Source organism: Phocoena phocoena, chromosome 1, assembly GCF_963924675.1.
Source record: "Phocoena phocoena chromosome 1, mPhoPho1.1, whole genome shotgun sequence".
NCBI classification, from domain to species: Eukaryota; Metazoa; Chordata; class Mammalia; order Artiodactyla; family Phocoenidae; genus Phocoena; species Phocoena phocoena.
The window spans coordinates 120,922,117-120,942,816 of record NC_089219.1 but is presented as its reverse complement, the minus strand read 5'-3'; the positions used below and the strand labels follow the sequence as shown (position 1 = coordinate 120,942,816).

The 20,700-nt window shown below is 47.2% G+C and overlaps 1 protein-coding gene across 1 annotated transcript in view; it reads left to right on the top strand.

Annotated features, from left to right (window-relative positions):
• Positions 1-11,053, top strand: part of LMX1A (LIM homeobox transcription factor 1 alpha) — a 148,426-nt gene extending 137,373 nt beyond the window's left edge. The window contains exons 4-8 of the mRNA XM_065884067.1: positions 1,913-2,085; positions 5,022-5,099; positions 6,510-6,579; positions 8,532-8,702; positions 10,893-11,053. Coding sequence (XP_065740139.1) covers positions 1,913-2,085; positions 5,022-5,099; positions 6,510-6,579; positions 8,532-8,702; positions 10,893-11,053 — 653 coding nt within the window. The remainder of the gene's footprint in view (positions 1-1,912; positions 2,086-5,021; positions 5,100-6,509; positions 6,580-8,531; positions 8,703-10,892) is intronic.
• The last annotated feature ends 9,647 nt before the right edge of the window (positions 11,054-20,700 follow it).

The window sequence follows — 20,700 nt, the reverse complement described above, 5'->3', positions numbered from 1 at the left end:
CTTCAATACTGAGGTCTGACTGAGATCAGCTTACTGAATCCCGCCCCGCCCCCACCACTCCCATCAAGGAAAGAGCAGCCTAAGAATTGAAGATGCCAGAGTGGCCACTCCTTGTCATGAGGATTCTTCTTTTATCTCTTCTTCATTCATCTTGTGGGTTTTTTCGTCTGTACTCTCAAGGGGAGTGAGGCAGAGGGGAAAAAACATCCTTCCCACAACATCTAATAAGAGCCTCCTCTGTGCCTCTGTGTTAGTTGCTTTGCACTCAGCAGCACTACTCCTATGCCACCCCCTGGTGGGTATTCTTGTCTCCAGTGCAGGCTCAGTGCAGGATGTCCCTTGCACAGGATTGTAATTAAGGGACAGAGCTGGCTGGAGACCTAGGTCTGCCTATGTCAGACCCTGTTCAATTATATTGCAAGGCTTGTGCCCTCAAGGAACTCAGAGGTTCGTCTTCCTTCACGTTCAAATTGTATGCCTAAAAGTTCATAGAGAAAAGAATCTTAGCCATTGTTTTTTCAGATAAAACACGGTTTTTTGTCTCTGGTAGAGCCAAAAATTAGAACTCAACTAAAGTCTAAACTAAAACATTATATGCAAAGAGCATCTTTCCAGAGGAGGGCGGGATGAAGAACAAGGATGCGTAGCTCGCACACGGTGGGTCACCTCATCTTGGATTTCTTTTTTTTGCGGTACGCGGGCCTCTCACTGTTGTGGCCTCTCCCGCTGCGGAGCACAGGCTCCGGACGCGCAGGCTCAGCGGCCGTGGCTCACGGGCCCAGCCGCTCCGCGGCATGTGGGATCTTCCCGGACCGGGGCACGAACCCGTGTCCCCTGCATCGGCAGGCGGACTCTCAACCACAGCGCCACCAGGGAAGCCCATCTTGGATTTCTTGAAGTGTCCAGAAGGGGATCAGAATCAGGGGACTGGAGCTGGGGAAGCTCTTGGGACGAAGGTTTTTACTGGAGGAAAGAGGGCAGCTGAGCTCTGTAAAGACCCAGAGAGAAATGAGGGTCTCATTAGGGTAATGTGGGCACACAACTGCCTATGACTTATAATGCTGAAGGTAGTAAGGAGTCTCTCTCACATGGGTATTTCCCAGATCCTAGAAGCGTCTTCTTAGGAGTGTGACGTCTGTGGGATACAAGAGGCAGCCTGGGAAAGAATGTCATATATACTGAAGGCTTTATTTCCTTCAAGTTACTGCTTGTATTGATCACTGCTTATAGAGTTGAAATAATTCACGTAAATATAGATAAATACAGTTACTTTAATAGAGAGTTATATATCTTATAGACAGGCAGTTTTGACTAACTGTGTTATCTATACCTGCACGTAGTCTAATGTTGGTCTTCTGTGGCCTTTTAAACAGTATTGTTTTCTACATCCTGGCAGTGGCTAGAATTTCAGACGTAGTATCTAAGAAGTTATATATAACTTATCCGGGTCTAGAGTTGAAAAATGACATTTAAGAAATATTAACCACCAACACTTACTGGGCATTTATTATATGCAAAGCAGCCTTCTGAGTGCCTTCTTGATAAACTCAATCCTCACAACAACCCCAATGAAGTAGGTACCCCTATATCTCAATTTTGCAGATAAGGAAATTGAGCCATAGAGAGTTAAGTCACTTGCCCAAGGTCACACAACTAGTAAACGTGGAGCTAGGAGAGCCTCCCGAGAGAAAGTCCTGAGCTGTGATGGTGGACTTCCTGGTTCCTGTCTCCACGTTTTAGAAGTTTTTCCTTAGCCCTTCCTGGGGGCTTTGGGATCAGTATCACACAGGGTGTTGCATTCATGTCTTAAGTCATCCTTGGAACGTGGACCCAAGTGTCTTGTTATGGAATAACAGACAACTCCAGGAAGTGGCCTTAAGGGACTCAACACGTGGTTTTCTGCTTCTTTCAGGCAAAAGTGATGATGAAGAAAGTCTTTGCAAGTCAGCCCATGGGGCAGGGAAAGGAGCCGCTGAGGATGGCAAGGACCATAAGCGCCCTAAACGTCCCAGAACCATCTTGACAACCCAACAGAGGAGAGCATTCAAGGCCTCGTTTGAAGTATCCTCCAAGCCGTGCAGGAAGGTATGGTTGTGGGGAGGGGGGAAGAAGGGAGGAAAGGGGACGAGGCCCCTCTTCTCTGTGTGCACCCTGGACTCCTCTGGGGTGTCCCTGGGCACCTGGGGGTCAGGGTGGGAGATGCTGTTCAGACAGAGTCTGGGCATGTGTCCTTGAGCCCCGTTGGAGACTCCAGGGATCACTGCAGCTGTGGCCGGGGTCATGGTAGAATCTCCCTGTGCTTTGGGGTATGCATACCCACTCCAACTGGCTACTTGCTCATACCTTTCATTTCGTGGAGACCAATGGGGAGAATAACAATAAGAGGTTCCAGTTGGGATATAGATCAAAATGTTACAGCACAGTAAAAATACGGTGGCTTGTAGCGTGTATCCTTTCTCGGTCCAGTTTGTTCTGCTTGAGGTGGTGATTTTGACATTCATCCATGTTGTGGTTCATCCATTTTTGTTGTTGCATGGTATTCCACAGATATACCATGGGCTGTTTGACCATTCACCTGTTGATGGGCATGTGAGTTGTTTCCAGCTTGGGGCTGTTACAGATAGGGCTGCTGTGAACAGTTATGTAAAACAAAATAATAATAATACAGTGACTTAATGAGATAGGAGTTTATGTCTTTCTTACATCACAGTCCAGAGATAAGCAATCCAAGACTGGCCGAGAAGCTCTGTTATCCGTCACATGGGTCCAAGGGGCTGCTTCAGGTGTCACCATTTTTTCCAGCCACCATGGTGGAGAAGGAGAAAGTCGGGACAAGCAGCTGCTCTTTTAGGGACGTACCCTGGGATTTTTTGCATCACTTTCACTCATGTGTGTTGGCTAGGGTTTAATCCTGAGGTTGTACCTCTTGCAAGGGGACTTGGGAAATGAGTCTATCTGGGCGTCCATGTGCCTTGCTAAAACTTGGGGATAACATTGCTAAGAGGAGGAAGGAGAGAATGGATATTGGAGACAATTAGTAGTCTCTGCCACAAATAGCTGTGTCCGCTTATTAAGTACCCACCATTTATGGACTCCCTGCCGTATGCTGGGTACTGTCTTTTATGCAATAAAAATAAGAAAAGAAAGCTTTCTTGAAATTGACATTGAATTGAAATTCATAGAAGAAAGACATTTTAAATTTCTCAGCATCCGTCCGTAGCATCCCCTCCCTTAGCATGCCTCCCTCTCTGTATGAGTCGGCTTTTGCTGCAATAACAAACAAAATCTTAGCGGCTCCCAGCAAACATTTATTTCCTGCCCCTGGGCTGTGGGTTGGCTGTGACCCAGCTGGGCTCAGGTTCAGGCCTGCCCCACCGGTCTCTCATTAAAGAGTCCGGGGCAGTGGCCACCTGGGGCACACGGGTCTCATGACGACGGCAGAAAGCAAGAGGCCAAGTCACACTGGGCAGTCCCACTGAATGGCTCTCCTTGAATATCACCAACTTCACATCCACTTACATTCCATGGGCCAAAGCAAGTCATGTGGCTAAGCCACTGTGAGTACAGGGGGAGGCATACACCCCTCCATGGAGGAGGGGCGGGAAGGATGGATATTTGCTGAACGATAGATAATACAGTCTCTCACCACTTCTGCCTTTTGAAAAAAGTTCTCCCACCCGCAGAAGACTTCCTTTCCCTGCCCTCACTGCCCTCTAAGCTCTGGGAGAAGAGCTGGTAGAAAGTTGCAACAGCCCCAAGGTAGACCTGCGCAAGGACCAGTTCCCACTTCCTCATTGGTTTACTTGTTCTACATGTACTGGACTGCTAGCCTCTGTATGTCCTGTGCCCAGTGCTTGTTCCTGGGCAGCGTCTAGGCCACCAGAGGGGAGGAGATGTGTACACGGGAACACTGGGGAGAAAGCTCTGAGGACCAGAACAGAGGGGCAGCCAGGAGCTGCCGGAAGAGAAAGGTCGCCTCTGTCTGGGGAATCAGGCAAGGCTTTGTGGAACAGGTGGGTTTTGAGCTGGGCCTCTGAAGGATGGATAGGGTTTCAGCAGGTGGACATGGGCCCCTGGGCATACTGCTGTTTCAGTTGGTGTTGCAGAAGGATGCGCCTGTAAAATCTTCTCTAATTATCCTGCTTCTCCTAAGCCTCAGCCCCAGTGGCATGATAAAGATGAGCACTTCCCAAGGCCTCCAGCTTGCTCTACTTCTGTGTTTATTCAAGGAGCTCCTACCATCTCATCTCCTCAGAATCTAACCAAGAGGGGGCAGTGTCTCTCAGGACCACTCTTGGGAAATCTGTGCTTCTGCCCCCTCCCCTTCTAGCCACTTTGCCAGCCCCTCACCAAATACCTGTATAGAGGGCAGATGTTGAAACACGACTCTTCATAATAGGGACCCTGATTGTCCTGTCTCTTCACAGTCCCAGTACATGTGGCTGCATCAGCGCTGTCTCTCTTGCTCTGTCGGATCCTAGATGGCTCTTGTCTTACTTCCTTCGGGCAGGGCTCACAGTGAATATGAATATTCATGAAACACCCAAAGTGACCTAAAGCTATGAGGGACAAAACCAAAAATTTAAGTCAGTGAATTTAGACAGGAGAAGAGAGCAAGAGAGAACCATTTGTTTTTGCAAAGTCATTTTCACCCTCAGTTCTCCTTAAGTAGGTTAATGCATATGCCTGGCATACAGCTAAAAACACAGCAATAGATTTTGCTAATATCTAAGAACCACCTGAAGGCCTAGTTTCCAGAGGAAGAGAAACCCAGGAGCACCTCTTGGAATGCTCATCAAAATCAATGCTTATTCTTCTCTTCGTTTACCTGGGTAAGGACCTTCTCTCCGCCTGAAGGAGAGCAATGTTCTTGTGTTTGGGATTTTGCTGGATACTGAACACTCACCAGCTCCTATGGAAGATGCAGCCTGTTGGCCTCCCCGTGCACCACGTAGGGAATGTTCTGCTTTCTACTCTGAGATGCCAATGTTTCTATATTTCTAACGTTCCATTTTTTCAAGGTGAGGGAGACTCTGGCTGCAGAGACAGGGCTGAGCGTCCGTGTCGTTCAGGTGTGGTTCCAGAACCAGAGAGCTAAGGTAATCTGCTTCTTACTTCTGTCTCTGTGGGGCCGGTTTCCTGAAACAATAGTAGGACATTGTTTTTGCCAGCAGGTTTTCTAACCTCAACTCATTGGATAGAAGAGTTCTCTTGATTCAGAAATGTTGTGCTCAGCAGTCATTTCAGCTATAGCAGCCCTGCAGAAGGGGGAGAGACGGGGCAGTTGTTTTAGTGAGATGGCCTTTATTTTCCTAGTGGCTGTGACTGTGAATCTGGACAGCCATCTGCATGAAGAAATGCCTTTCTGTGTCTTTTGGTAAAAGCAGGTTCTTTAATTCCCATTCATTTAACACAGATACCAGAGTTCCTTTGAAGTTTCAGAGGGAAACCTACGTAGCACCCACATGATAGGTCTAAGACAACATTATGGCACATGGAATGGATGCCCTGACTCACCTTTCCCAGTGCCCCACCCTTCCCTGATATAGGCCCAAACCATCCTGTTGTCTGCTGGATCCTACCAAGGTCTGCATCCCCCTGCCATGGTCTTTTACTTATTTTAGACCTTTACTTATTTATTTTCCTACCTGTGTACATGCATGAGTTGGTGGCCCAGTTCTCTACAGCCCTGATCTTTAGTGGGTGAAATGATTGGTTAAGATATCATTTCCGTCACTGAATTCCTCACACCAGGGCTGCTGGTGTGTAGTCCACGGTCCTTTCTATGAGAGGATTTCATGGTTCAGTAGGTTTGAGAGGACCTATAGCCTATGGATTCATAAGCAGAGAGCATATTTGAAGGTCTGAGAAATCTCACAGTAAAGAATTTTTTTAAAAAATCTAGTGTTCCCTACACACACACACACACACACACACACTCACTGAAAATGTATGCTAATGTCTCATGGAACCCTAATGTTCCACAGAACACACTTTGAGAAACATTGGGTTACAATGTTCCTTCTGGGAAGTCTGTGTGTTAACAGGGTGCTTTGGGAGTCACGCTCCTTACCTAGAGGCGTGCATCTCCTGGTAGGAGTCTCTGCCACAAGGGCCAGCAGACAGGGGACTAGGGGGACCAGCCTCATCCCAAATCATACCCTGTCAGCAGGCCCTTGCTGCACATCTAAGCTGGGCTGAAGACCCTACATCCCCTCACATGAAGCTGTCACAACGTAAGCACTGAGAGGAAATCCCTCTTCCTGCTAAGACCAGCCACACTGTTGCTTCCCAGCCAGCTGTCTTTCCATGGCTGCGGTGTAAAAAGCCCTCAGCCACCATGCATCGGGCGGGCTCCAGGCGCTGTTCCTGAAGTGTGGCTCCTTTCCTGAGTAAAAGCAGGGGAAGGGGTCCCTCTGCTTTACCCACGAGCCATTTCCCCCTGGCCTAGCCACAGGAACCTGCTGCAGGCCCCCTGACTTCTAATCCTGTGGTCCTCCCCTCATCAGATGAAGAAGCTGGCCCGGCGGCAGCAGCAGCAACAGCAAGATCAACAGAACACCCAGAGGCTGAGTTCCGGTAAGCTGGAGCCTCTCCCGGCCAGGCCTCTCCCGCAAGGCGCCTCCAACCACCCAGCCCTCGGAGTGACATTTCTGAGCTCCGTGAAGCCCAGTCCACACCTGCTTGGAAGATGGGACCTTCCAGGGAGGACCAAACCATCAGAACTGTGAGAGGGTTCTGCAGGTCCAGAACTGCGGATTGGAGGTGGCCCTACCCTCATGCAAAGCCCCTTTGCCCGGGCCCTGCTGCAGTGTCAGGGCACTGTTTCAGGCCTACCTACAGGGTCAAAGACATGCCCAGTTTCTCATCCCGCGTGGCCCTCCTCCTTCCAGGCAACCACGGTCCTAGACCAATGATAGATGGAACTGGGGCTGGAACCTGTCTCTCTGATTCTGAGTTCCGCTCGGCCACGCTGCCTTAACTCACACTTACCTCCATGTACCTTCATTTGTTGTTGTTGTTTTTAATAGGGGTGGTATAGGGATTGGGGAGGGTGTGAAGAGGGATGGGTTGTGGGACCCTTCAAGGAAGTTAAAAGAAAAAAAGCAAGGATAACTATATTAGAACAATGTCATTCTTAAAGGGATATGCGCTGCCCCCTCCCCATCTCAGCTGTCCAGCAGAGTTTCCTGAGTGGTCTCTTTGTACCCTAGAGCAAGGATTCTCACCCTTTAACATGCTCCTAAATCACCTGGTATTTGGTAATGTGTAGATTCTGATTCTTAAGGTCTTGGTGGGCCCAGAGAGTCTGCATTTTTAACAAGCTCTCATTGCTGCCAGCCTTGGACCACACTTGGAAGGCCGTGGAATGTGACATTGGTTGTCTGGCCTCTAAACAGAGCCCCTTGTCCTTGCATGGACCTTACCTGTGCTTGATACCTGGGCTAGGCTCCAACGAGAATTTGACTCTTGCAGTCAAGAGTTCTTTTTTGCTTTTGACCTTCTAGACCAAACAGTATCTTAATGGCAAGATAGATGCTCTGGGAGAGAAGTGAAGCAAGGGCACGGGCCCTGGGGCAGGGTGGAGCCGTGAGCTGGTCAGAAGACCTGAATTTGCCCCAGTTCCACCTCCCAATGCTGTTTGGAAATCTGGGACCTGTCTTTCTGTCTCTTTGCACCTCAGGCTCGCATCCCTAGGGCAGGGTAATGGGGCCTGCTAGTCCCATCACACAGCGCTGTGCGCCTCAGAGAGGGTCACAGGTGTCAGAGGACTTTAGGAGGAGCCATGTAAGTTGACCCCATGTAGGTCAACACGGTCAAAGGGAGGAGAACTCATCAAGGCATTATGAGAACACAAACTCCTAGTGCTTGGAACTTTGAAAAATTCTATGGGAAGCTCCTAGGGTAGACTTAAGAAGGTGGCAGATTGAGTCCCTGAGAGTTAATGGCACTGCGTTCAGAGAACCACAGCAGGATGTGGAGGCAGCAACGGAGTCCTCCTTTTCTGATAAAATTCTGTACACGAGTGTAGCAAGTTGTCATTCCAAAGCACATACACACAATCTCATGGAGTCTTTGTATCAGCTCCACGAGGTCCGCTGGGCCAGTGTCGTGAACCCCACTTGACGGACGGACTCCTAGTGGGGTAATGCTGGAAGGATCTTTAGATGCATCCACTCCATTGGCTGCCATGCCTGTGTGTAGCATCAAACGCCTTTGTTTTAATGATGGAGTTCAAGGAAGCTCTCCAAGTACAACACCCGCCATGCCTATACTTCAGGGCAATCCCTGATGGCCCTTGGTAGGGCACAGACTGGGAACCACTGATGTCACCTCGACCCTTCTGTTCTATAAATGAGGAAACCAAGATCCAGGAAGTAAAATGATGTAGCCATGGTCACACAACTTGTGTGGTCACAAGCCAGTGGGGCATATGAAGTTCAGAGCTTGTTCTGTGGCCCTCCCTCCCTCCCAGCGTGTGATGCTGGGCTGCATATGGAAAATCATCTGTCTTCTTCTTTGTCCCACAGCTCAGACAAATGGTGGCGGGAGCGCTGGGATGGAAGGGATCATGAACCCCTACACCGCTCTGCCCACCCCACAGCAGCTCCTGGCCATCGAGCAGAGCGTCTACAGCTCAGATCCCTTCCGACAGGGTCTCACCCCACCCCAGATGCCTGGAGACCACATGCACCCCTATGGTAAGAGGGACTCAAGCCGCGCAGGGACCTCACACAACTTGCTTGCGTGAATTGTTCGTCCCCTCCCAGACACCTCTACACAGTTCCTAGATGCTCATTAAAGTTCCAAAGCAGAAGAAGTGTCCCACAAAATACTGCTAGAATCACCTAACTGATGGCTCCAGAAGAAAGACCAGCATACATACACATTAGTCATGCTTCCATTTATTCTCCTTTTCAAAGCTTCTTTTTTTGTTGTTTTCCAAAGCTTCTTATTTGTTAGTTTGAATAGGAGGTTGTGTTTTCATTGTAGACCTGTTTGTTGGGATTGAACTTCCCAAGTCTTTCATTTCATGCCAGGTACCACACTTACATGTTCATAAGCATTGTCAGCAGTGATATAGGCAGAGGCCTTAATTATGCGAACTCTCACGTAAGAAAAAAATATATTGAAAAGCACAGGGGCTTCCCTGGTGGCGCAGTGGTTGAGAGTCCGCCTGCCGATGCAGGGGACACGGGTTCGTGCCCCGGTCCGGGAAGATCCCACGTGCCGCGGAGCGGCTGGGCCCGTGAGCCATGGCCGCTGGGCCTGCGCGTCCGGAGCCTGTGCTCCACAACGGGAGAGGCCACAACAGTGAGAGGCCCGCGTACCGCAAAAAAAAAAAAAAAAAAAAAAAAAAAAAGCACAGAAAACAGATGTTTGAATTGGACTCTCCTATTACGGATACTAGTCGGTGTTCTGATGTAATTCCTGAAACATAAACTGACTTGTGAAGTGAAAAGTATCTCCTCCCAGTCTCACCCCAGCCAAAACGGAGCTGCTTTAAACGCAGGGAATGGGGACAGCTGAGACTCCCCCATTTTCCCAGTTTGCTGCTTAAGCTGATGTATAGAAGCTGGGGCCTGGGCACCCTGATGGGATGGGCAAGCTCTGGAGTGGAAGGCTGAAGTTCAATCTCAGTGCCAAACATAGGCCCCTGCATTTTTATACAGAGAAGGTAAGTGGCCTATGTAATAACATTCATCTGTACTGTGAAACCTGCAGTTGTTAACCCTGATAGCTAAAAGTAACGTTTTATTCCGCAAGCCTTCAAAACATTAGTATCAGAGATACATGCCTCAGTGCACAGATTATCAACTTCTTTTTTGCCTTCATTAAAAAAAATTATCTATAATGTTAAAATCAGCCCTATCTTCCCATGTGATGCATTCAGCAAACACTTATTAAGATCCAGCCATGTGCAGGAACGTCATTGACCAACCTCATTCATTCATACACACATAGATATATATATGCATGCTCCAGTGACCGCCATTCTCTTTGCTCCCTTAGAAGCCTCATGTAAGGTCTATACCTGTCTTCACCACTATGCAAAAACAGGGCAAATGACTTTTTGGGTTTTTTTGCAAATTCTTACATTTTCAGAGTCCTAGGGGTCTTGTTACATAAAGGACTCCTGTGATGAATCCTTCAGTAAAATGAATAAGTAAAGCCACATGACAATTTTTATAAACTGCAGTTTTCATCTTTCCCATTTACTTGAAGTAGAGGTGAAATGTACATCCTCAAGGTTCCGGTCACAGTGGTCCCCCAGCTGTTGTTCAGTTTGCCCTCCTGTTTTTTTTTTTTTTTTTGGTCAAAGATGGAAATTAGTTGAGTCTGGGCACCTAACCTCCCTTTCCTTTGCAGTACAAATCTGGGGAAACAGCCGGCACTCAGTATACTTGTGCTATCTGAAAGGACAGGTGTTATCACCGGAGGTTTTGTGGGCATCATTCTCAGAGCTGACGTTTGTTTTCTCACCATCCCTCCTTCAAGAGCCAGTTCTGTGGCCAAGGTCCTCCAGAAGCCCTTGCCCCTGTCTCTCCAGCCTGTGGTGCTATGTCTTGCCCACTCCCCACCCTCACTGTCTAGACATTCTGACATTTTGTTTACGCCGCACTCAGTGTAGCACTTTGTTATATCCTAGTTCATATTATTTTCAGTTGTAGACGTGAGCCCCCCTAAGGAGATCTTTTGTGGACAGGGATTATGCCCGCTCCTACTCTTCTATGTAGCTCTACCCTCCCCCACCCCCTCCCCGGCACCCAGTAGAAAGCGCCCCCTGGGGGACGTGCTCAGACCACGCTGGCTGAATTCTGCTGAATGTCCCAGCGCTGAATGAGTCCCTCCTTCCAGACCCTCATGCCAGTGTTTCCTCTCCATTTCAGGTGCTGAGCCCCTTTTCCACGACCTGGATAGTGATGACACCTCTCTCAGTAACCTGGGTGACTGCTTCCTAGCAACCTCAGAAGCCGGGCCCCCGCAGTCCAGAGTGGGAAACCCCATTGACCACCTGTACTCCATGCAGAATTCTTACTTCACCTCTTGAGTTCACCCCTCGAGTTCTCCGGCTAGGCTCCCATTCTGGAACAACCGCATTACATGAGGGGTCAGCTGGCTTTAGGATGGGGAGGCAGGGAAGAGGTGGGTTGGGGAGGGAGTTTTGTCCGGGATGCTGTTGTATAATGATATGGTGTAGCTCGGCATTTCCAAAGACTGAATACATTACGGATTGCATAGTTTAATGTTTCTAGTAAGAGTCTTAGTGTTAGGTATGAAGATGTGTTTATCATTAAGGACAGGGATTTTAAATATAGGCATTTTCATGCAAACTAGATACCTAGAGACCCCTAACAACTTCCCGCCATTTTGGGGGAAGCTCTTTTCAAGAGGTGCATATGTCTACCCATCCACACACCCACAGACAGACAGACAGACAGACAGGTAGATAGATGTGTGCGTGAGTGTGTAACCTTTCATACTTTATCATCAAAGTTTATTCCTAATTATAACAGACACCAACTGTACAGCAAAAAGTAACTTTATTTTCAGTGTGAACTATATTTAAGGAAATGCTTGATGCACTTAAGTTATAAAATGAGATAATTTACTTTTATAAACTTTATTTTGAGTTTGAAGAGACTTGTAGGCAGGGCAGAGAGCACTGCTCCACCGAGGTCCCGTAGCTTTGAGTGCTTGAGTTCATTCTGTTTTCAGAGAGTGTCACTGAGGTCTGGAGAGCAGCTCTGTGTGGCTGACAGTATTCACTGGTGGAGTCTGGACTTGCGCTGTTTGAGGTGGAATCACTGGGCTTGGGCGGGACAGAACAATCCCTGATCATGTCCTTAGAAAATTTAAAGCCTAGATTCTTCGGCTTTCTTTGAAATTCAGACGTGTGGCTGATGGGCAGCGCTGGGAAAGTCACTTCTGCTCTTGAACTTCACCATCTGCAAGTGTGAGACGAGGCTGATAGTATGTACCTACCTCACTGGGGACGCTGAGGCTTCATTCAACCCCAGGACACATGAGCAGGGCTGAGACTAATATCTGATATTTGCTTAAAATACAACCTGACCAGCCAGTTGGCAAAGGAGGATACCTGGGGCTGCAGAGCAGGAACCTGAGGGCAACTCTGCCTGCCACGGTCCATTCTGCAAAGCCTGCGCTGCAGATGCCAGCTCAGGGCAGCTTGGGGGGATGCCAGAGGCCTTCGATGGGAAGGAGGCTGTAACGGATGGGTTGGACAGGGCATCATCGTGTTCTAGAGCGGGGGCTGGCAAGCCACAGCCCACAGGCCTGTGTTTTATGGCCTGCCTCCTAAGAAGAGTTTTTACGTTTTTAAAGGGTTGTAAAAAGCAAAGAGGAGACGAATGTGCAACAGGCTGTATGTGGACCAGAAAGCCTGAAATAGTTCCTATCTGTCCTGTCTGGCTCTTTTCGTAAGAAGTTTGCTGACTCCTTTTCCAGACGCTCTGTTTGCTAACAACCTCTTGGAGTTCGCAGAGGCGGAGGGGGTCCATTGGAAAGACAGGGTTCCTCCTTCCGGCTCACTTTCCGGGCCGCCGAGCACAGAAGACCCAGTTGCCATTGTACACAGGGACAGTTCCACACCCTGTCCTCCAATTGTGGTGCTAGGATGGGCTACTTCTGTGATAGGAGGCTTCCTGAGAAACCAGAATGAGTTGATGGGGAAGACGGAGGACTCCTCCAAGAGAGGCTGGGACAGGTTTGGCCTCACTCCTAGAGATGTCACCAGTCATCAGAGCTTCGGACACAGCTACTTGTCTCCGTCACTCTCTGCGCGGCCAGAGGGAACACGCCCCCTTATGGTAGAGTCGATGTTGTATGATTTTTGTGATCTTTTTTATAATTTATGCAAACCACCCAGAAACCCAGACCAGTCTGTTGAGTGAAAATCATGCAGATGCTCTATGGCTCCGCAGGCTTCCGTGGTGAGAGGATCAGTTGGAGAAAAGTAGCAGATATTTTGTGAGGGAAAATGAATAGAGATCCTTATTCCACTCCTTAATGGCATACCAAGGTGAAATTAAAAACCTCTTACAAATGAGCTGGTGTTTATTCAGGGGCAGGGGTGATGGGCTGGGGACTGGGGGACCAGGATGTTTTGTCAACAGTGGGGGAAGCTTTGCATGAAGGGAAAGCGTGACTAAGTGACGACAGCAAAACAGGAGAAAGCGGCTTTTACCCTCCTGCCAAGATGGACTCAGAGACCTCACTCCTTACAGACACCCCTCCAGAAGGAGGCACTGTCAACACTCCACCCTCGCCATCAAGTTCACTCAAGGCAGAGCAGCTGTGGTACGCACTGTGGGAGCATTTACTTGGAAATCAGAGCAGAGTCAAGGGGCAGGAGAAAGATTCTCCACGCAGGACTGAAGGCAGATGCCTTGCCAGGGACAGGGTCAGAGCAACAGACAGTGTGGCTCCCCTGATAGATTCTCCCAACATTCTCAGCAAGTTTCAGTGCGATGTATGGATAGGCAAAGATTATGCTCATGGAGAAAAGGAGTCAGGAAACAGTGTGGCTGGAAGACCGGAAGACATACTCAGAGGGGAGGCACCAGCATGTTCGGTCACCCGCCTGCAGTTGTTCAGCCCTTCCACCCCTGTCCCTGGCTCACCCACCCCGTGGTAGAAGCTGGCTCTGCTTCTCACGAGGGCCTGGAAGGAGAGAGATGTGGGCAGGTGGAACCCACTTAGGAGGCCTCTATCTCAGACTGACCTCCACTAGGCCAGCCCTGGTTTCATCTCCAGCTTTCCAGACGGAGCTTAGGGCTGAGACCTTCACCCCTCATATGTGCCTACTTGACAACTACTTATCCTTTAGCATCAGCCTGGACTTGGCAGACTTCTCAAAGAAGTCTGCAGGGCTGGGTTCAGTACCTGTGTGGAGGAACCGGGCTAATGCTACCTGCTGTGATCACCCCTCCCAATTTTATAATAGCTCCAACACAAGAGAAATTTCTATGTCTGCTCACATGAAAGGCCTGGGAGGGAGTTCGTGTGAGAAGGGCACCTTTCTCCCATCCAAGATTTCACTGGGGAATGGTCGTTTCCGTTCTTCTTTTCTCTCCCCTTCCAGCTGAAAGTGGGTGTGTCTAGATCCAAATCCAGCTCGTCCCCTTACTAACTGCGTGGCTTTGGGCAAGTTACTTCCCCTTGCTGAGCCTCTGACTGCTCATCCAAAGGACAGGCAGGGTCCTTGTCACTAGCTACCTCAGAGGGGTGTTGAGGACGAGTGAGAAAACACACACAAAGCACTTAGCCTTGCACTGGGCACATGGTGAGTGCCCCACGTGTTAGCTGCTGTGCCAGGGACCAGACTCTGCACTCGGGGTTTGGTCACTGATGAAAGCCTTCTGGGAGTCTCAGACCACATTTGAGGAAGAAGAAGAACACATCCAGTTTCACTTGAGAGGAAGGCTCCTAGTCAAGCCTCACCGGAGCTCCTTTAAATCTCAGCGTGGGGGCTTCCCTGGTGGCGCGGTGGTTGGGAGTCCGCCTGCCGATTCAGGGGACACGGGTTCGTGCCCCAGTCCGAGAGGATCCCACATGCCGCGGAGCGGCTGGGCCCGTGAGCCGTGGCCGCTGAGCCTGTGCGTCCGGAGCCTGTGCTCCGCAACGGGAGAGGCCCCAACAGTGAGAGGCCCGCGTACCACACACACACAAAAAATCTCAGTGTGTGTCTTCTATAGCCTGACTTACGGTTGTCGGGGAGTGGTTTGTTGTTTTGTTTCGTTTTGTTTTTTCGAAGCGTGAGGATAAAATTCCAATTCCAAAGGCACATTAAGAACTCTGACCCCCCAAGGAGAAGCAGTCAGGTCATAGGTGATTTCTCCAGCCATCTGTCACCTGGGGCCTTTCTTAGACATTAGGGCTGAGATGAGAGCGAGAGCCCAGAGCCACAGGCTGAATAAGAGAGTTCTGAGTTGACCTAGCGTGAGTGAAAATGGGAAGAAAGTGGAATGAATTTGTCAATTCCAAACTCAAAGACAAAATAAATTTTTAACTGAACCTCCAGTAAAATCAAAGTACTTCTCTCCTTCTCTCCCCTCTCCCATCTCCTCACATACAAATCCAAATATATTCAGTCAATCCAAGTTGACCTGCGAACTGACATGATTTCACTAGAATAAAAACCAAGTTAATACCTTGTTTTCCTGCATCCCTTTGTTTTCCATGCTGGCACATTCTGTTCAATGACAAAAAGGGGAGAGCTATCTTTAGGGCTCAAAAAAAAGGCCTTGAGACATTTATGCTAAAAATACAGTCCCTCTACACGTGGATGATGTGGACAATTGGCGATTCCCTAACCTTGAAGTTTATGCCATATTTGAAGTTCCCTAAATAACCTTGAGCAGGGCTCTGAGCCTCCATTTCTTCATCTGTAAAATAGCGCCAGTGACACTTGCCTGTCTTACAGGTTGGTCACGGTGAGCATCAAAGGAAGTAATTACGAAAGCTCTTTGTAGACCACAGTGCTGTACAAACAGGAGGGCTTCTTAGTATCTTGTCTCAGGAGGCACCTGCAGATGGACCACTTGGGGATCATGGCATCCAGGGGGGCAGTGCTTCTGCTTGGGTGGATGCTCCCAGCAGGGATGGCCCGGAAGGAAATCAGGGTGATGTTATCAGGACAGTGAATGTAGGATCAGGGTGAGAATATCTTATTTCCTCTCTCAGAAGCTGTGGATTACCTCTGCCACTGCCTGATGGGCCTTCTCCCCTCCAAGGGTGGATTCTGGAAAAAAAAAACAACTAGGGTGGCCCAGCCCCTAATGGATGGTGCATTAGCTAATCTGTCACTGTTTTTAATCTCCCCCCCTGTCACCCCATGTGCCTAGGATGGGAAAGATGGAACCTGCCCCTGATTTGTGGTGGGAATGACCCTCCCTAGACAGTTGTGAAGCTGATCACTCTGGCCTTTTTAGCACCTTATTTATTCATGGATTTAATTCCTTCAGTAAGTATTTACTGAGCATCTAGAATGTGCCAGGCTCTAGGATGGGTCATAGAAATAGAGGTGAGCAGAAACAGACATTGGCCCTGTCCTGGTGGAGCTTACAGCTTAGTGGAGGAAAGAATCAATAATCAAAAGTGCTAATAAATTAGCATTTCAAGAGCCACCAAGAACACTAAGAACAGTAAGAGAGCAGAATGCAGGGAGGTGTGACCTAGTCAGGAAGGTCAGAGAAGGCTTCTGTGAGCCAGTGATGATAGAGCTGAGACTTTTTTCATCTCTCCTAGCGCCTTCCCCCCATCAAGTATGTAGTTCTGCATCTCCTTTCTGTAAGGTCTTATTCTAACTACCATGGGTGGAAAGAATCTGATGAATTAATGCCCTCCGAGGTGTTCACTGATAAGGCCTAAAGAAGTTGCTTATGGTATCTTTAATGCAAAATGTCTTCAGAGTCAAAGGAATGGACCACTGTCACTCAATCAACACTGTTATTAAGCTGATGGTGGACATTTGCTGCTTTTTGGCCATCCAGCCTCCATTCACTCTACTGATAACATCACTCTGATTTCCTTCAGGGCTTTGACCTTTCTCTATCAGGGTGACATGGGTGGCTGTAACCAAGAAGCAGGCACATATAATCAAAACTAAGCCAACAATTTCCTCCCAGTACTGACATCTGAGAGAGTGGCACAGAGTTGGAAGCTTGTTTGGAGTTAGTTCATTTCTGAAGGTGCTCCTGATGAGATGGCCAAACAGTTCCTGTTGTCTGGTTCCCAGAGTTGCCCTGCTCCCCAACAGTTGCCAAGACTGAGTTCCAGATCCCTTATGATTCTGTGAACAATCTTTCCTGCTCTTCCAATAAAGACCCTTTTTGCCCAGGTTAGCCTGAGTTGGTTTCAGTTGCTTGCAGTCAAAAAGCCCTGACAAAGCTACTTACCTACAATTTGTGTGGTGTTTTGCCTTCTATAAAGAGTGTGTGTGTGTGTGAGGTCCTTACCACAACCCTCTGGATTAGCCTGGGCTGGTGTTACTTCCTTCCTTTTATAGATGAGAAACATGTAGCTCAGAGAAATTAAGTCCAAGGTTGCAGAGCTAGTTAGGGTCGGAGTGCATTTTCTAATTTATTTCTCCCAGATTTCAGTTTTCTGTTGTTCCCCCAGCCCTGACTTCTAAGTGTCAAGATACTCAGAAGTTTAGAAGCACATGCATGCCAGGGATGGTGAGAGGTACAGAGAAGTTATGATACCTTTCCTCCTACAAGGAGCCTACGATCTAGTTGAAAGTAAAAGATGTGCAAACAAATTCAACATATATGCCTACATATTCCAGGTGTCAGGTTACTGGCATAGGTATTGTGTGCTTTGGGCATTCTGAAAAGAGAGAAGTTATTGGGAAAAGGTAAGGAGAGAAGAGGCTTTACCAAGAAGGTGAGGCTTGCACTGAGCCTTCAAAGATGGATAGAATTTAGAAAGGCAGCAAGAAAGAGGGAGGACATTCTAAACAAGAGGACCAGAGTGGGTACTAGTACAGATTAAAGGATGCAAGGTGTGTTCAAGTACAGATGCATAGAGGCCATTCTGGTTGGAGTGGAGGGGTGACTAATGGTGGAATTTGAGGCATTGAATGAGGTTGATGGTGAAGCTGTTGGTGACAGGAGCTTGTTGCCAGTGATTTACTAACACAGATCAAAGATATCCCATTTCAAGGTGTGGCTGAGGCTGCTAGTCATTTCCCTTAATCTATTCTCTCCTAAAGCAATACCTTCCATTTCTAACTGGTACAAGGTAACTTGGAATAAAGCCTACGTTTCTCAAAATCCAGTTCAGTTAAGTGTGTTCATTGGGTTAAGTCTTGACCAGTGAGATAAGCAGAAGTGTCATATGGCATCTTTGAGGTAACTTTCTTAAAAGACAACTGGTATGTGCCCTTCCCCTATTCTTCTGTGTCACTGTCTTCTTCCTGGCTGGAATGCAGATATAATGGCTGGAACTGGAGCAACTGTCTTGAGGTTGTGAGATGAATTTGTGAATGGAGACCACACATGGTGACACAACAAGGTAGAAAGGACCTGGATTCCTGAGGACTTCTGAGAGACACACTGCCATTCTAACCCTGAACTATCTATGTTCTAACATATATATGAGAGAAAAATAAACTTTCTTTTTTTAAGTTACTGTAGTTTTGTGTTTCTTTGACTCATAGTTAAGTCTAATCCTAACCCGGTTAGGAAGAAATCTAGGCCCATTTTGTTCACCTCCTGTAGATAAAAAGTGAAATGTCCAGACAATATATTCCTAGGTAATGCGAGTCAACTGAGGCAAGGCAGATAGATGGTGGAATGATAGTCTTATGATTTTAGAATATACAGATGATCTAAAAAGCACAAACTTTAGAGCTGGGTCCTCTTGTCCGTTGAAGAAAGGGATGTCAAGGTGGCTTTTTTTATCTGCTCACCTCATCACAAATTTCTCTAAATATCTTACATATATTTGGGCATCTACAACGCATGTGGAACTTGTTCAGATTACCCAGCCTCCTGAAAGAGAATGAACAGGCAATTCTATACACTGTTTCCTATATACCCCAGTTTTAGCCACCAAGGTAGCTGTAAAAATCACTTATATACATTCATATTCATGATTTAAATTATTCACATATATATGTATACATACGTGCATATATATGTATGTGTATAAACACCTGTATTTACATATGCATATGTATGTACATAATATGTAGACACACACACACACATAACACATATTTATGAGGAGATTTGGCCAGAAATCACACTCTCTCGTGGCTGGCCAGGTATTTTCTCTTAATCCTAGCCCTAAACTAGAATTTGGACAAATCCTAAGAATGGTTATATCTGTGTGTGTTGGGGACCCAGAAGACATGAGAGTTGAAAAGAAGCAAAATGCTCTTTTAATTTCCTGTGATACACAGACTGCTTCCTCCAGCCATCTGCTATAATCTGGGTGAGAAAGCAGAAAACAGGAGGCTGAACTAATTAGTCTAAGGAAATTTGCTCCTACTCTGAAGTAGGAAAAAGGACGTAAAGACACCTAAGGCATCTGGTCTACCTTATTCTGCCTTGAACAGATAGGCCTGGGTGGAGGACCAATCTAATATGATTAGAAGAGAATTAAGGCACTTGGGAGGCCAAGTGGAGTTGATTGATCACAAATCATACATCATGCCAATAACAAACAATTTATTGATTTTAGAGAGGAAACTTTGCTCCCCTAGTCTCATGTTTCTGTGAGGAGAATTCCACTGGGGAAACACTTCTGGCCTCTCTCCTCCCCTCTAACTTCCTTCTCCCTGAAGGAGTTGCATAAAGTATCTGAATGGTGGTTTGGGGAGAGGAGCTGAGCATGCATGGCCCAGCCCTGCTGAGTCTGTGAGTCTTTGGTGTCTCTCTGTGGCCTGGACTCAGCATTAGGTGTTCCTGGTTCATCCATGTGGAAGGTTCCTGGGACAGAAATGCAGTTTGGGGAACAGTTCCATTTAAGGCGATTGTGTTATGGATCTTGAATGTGGCTACAGATCTAAACTTCATCCTTTAATTAGATTTACCAATAAAGCGGATTTAAAAAAAAAATCTCCATTTGGCGGATTCCTTTGTAATATTTGCTGGTTAGTCACAAACTTGGGAAACAGAACCAATGATGTTATTTATTATTCCCCAAAACTCCAACAATTAAATACCCATTAGACCTACCATAAAAGTTTAGCAATTGCATGGCAAATCTACATAAATTTATTAATTCATCCACTCAACATTTTAGGCAAACTTTTTCAGAGCAATCTCTGTGCCAGTCACTAGGCTAGAATAGTGAGTATGAATTTTAATTTGAAAACTCAGCTTTATAAGAAGCATATCTGTCTTATTTTCTATATGGCAACCTAGTCTAGTTTCAGTCCCTTTTCCTCTAGGTTGGGTTTCCCTCTCCTTGGCCATGTTATAGTCTTGTGTCTTGGGCAGGGTCAGTGTAGCCAAAGATTAAGAGAAAGGGGCCCATCTGGTGTTGGCTGTCATCCCAAGGTGCCCATCACCATGGTCAATGCCATCTACCTTTTTCATAGCTCTCAGGGTCCTGACCCACCTTGCAGTGGTTTCTGTTGGGTCTTCTGATGACATTACTAGGAAACCTATGTGGTATCCCACCCTTTTCCTTCTCCTAATCAAGCCAGGGATCCCTTTTTTTTTTTTTAACATCTTTATTGGAGTATAATTGCTTTACAAGGGTGTGTTAGTTTCTGCTGTATAACAAAGTGAATCAGCTATACATATACATACATGCCTATATCGCATCTCCCTCAGGGATCCCTTTTTAATATGAGAAAAAGCTTTTCTTCATTATGTTTTCAATCAAGACATTTCCCCCCCCATGTCCTGAATCCTGACTCATTTGCCTTTATTTAATTCTGCTGCAATAGAATAAAATAATATTTTAGAGTCACATATTTTCCTGCCACACTAGGTTCTGGAAATAATTAATCCTTCCCCACAGAGCATAATTCTAGCTGGTGAGAAAAGGTTTGTAAATAAATCCTTATGATATAATTGGACTTTTCGCAAGGGTGTGTGCAGAGTTCCACAGAGGCAAAGTGAAGAAGGAGGGTTAGCAATGACATCATGGTGGAGGTGATATCTAACTGGGACCTTGGAAGATGAGGGGAATGCCAGGAATAGAGGGGAGGACAAT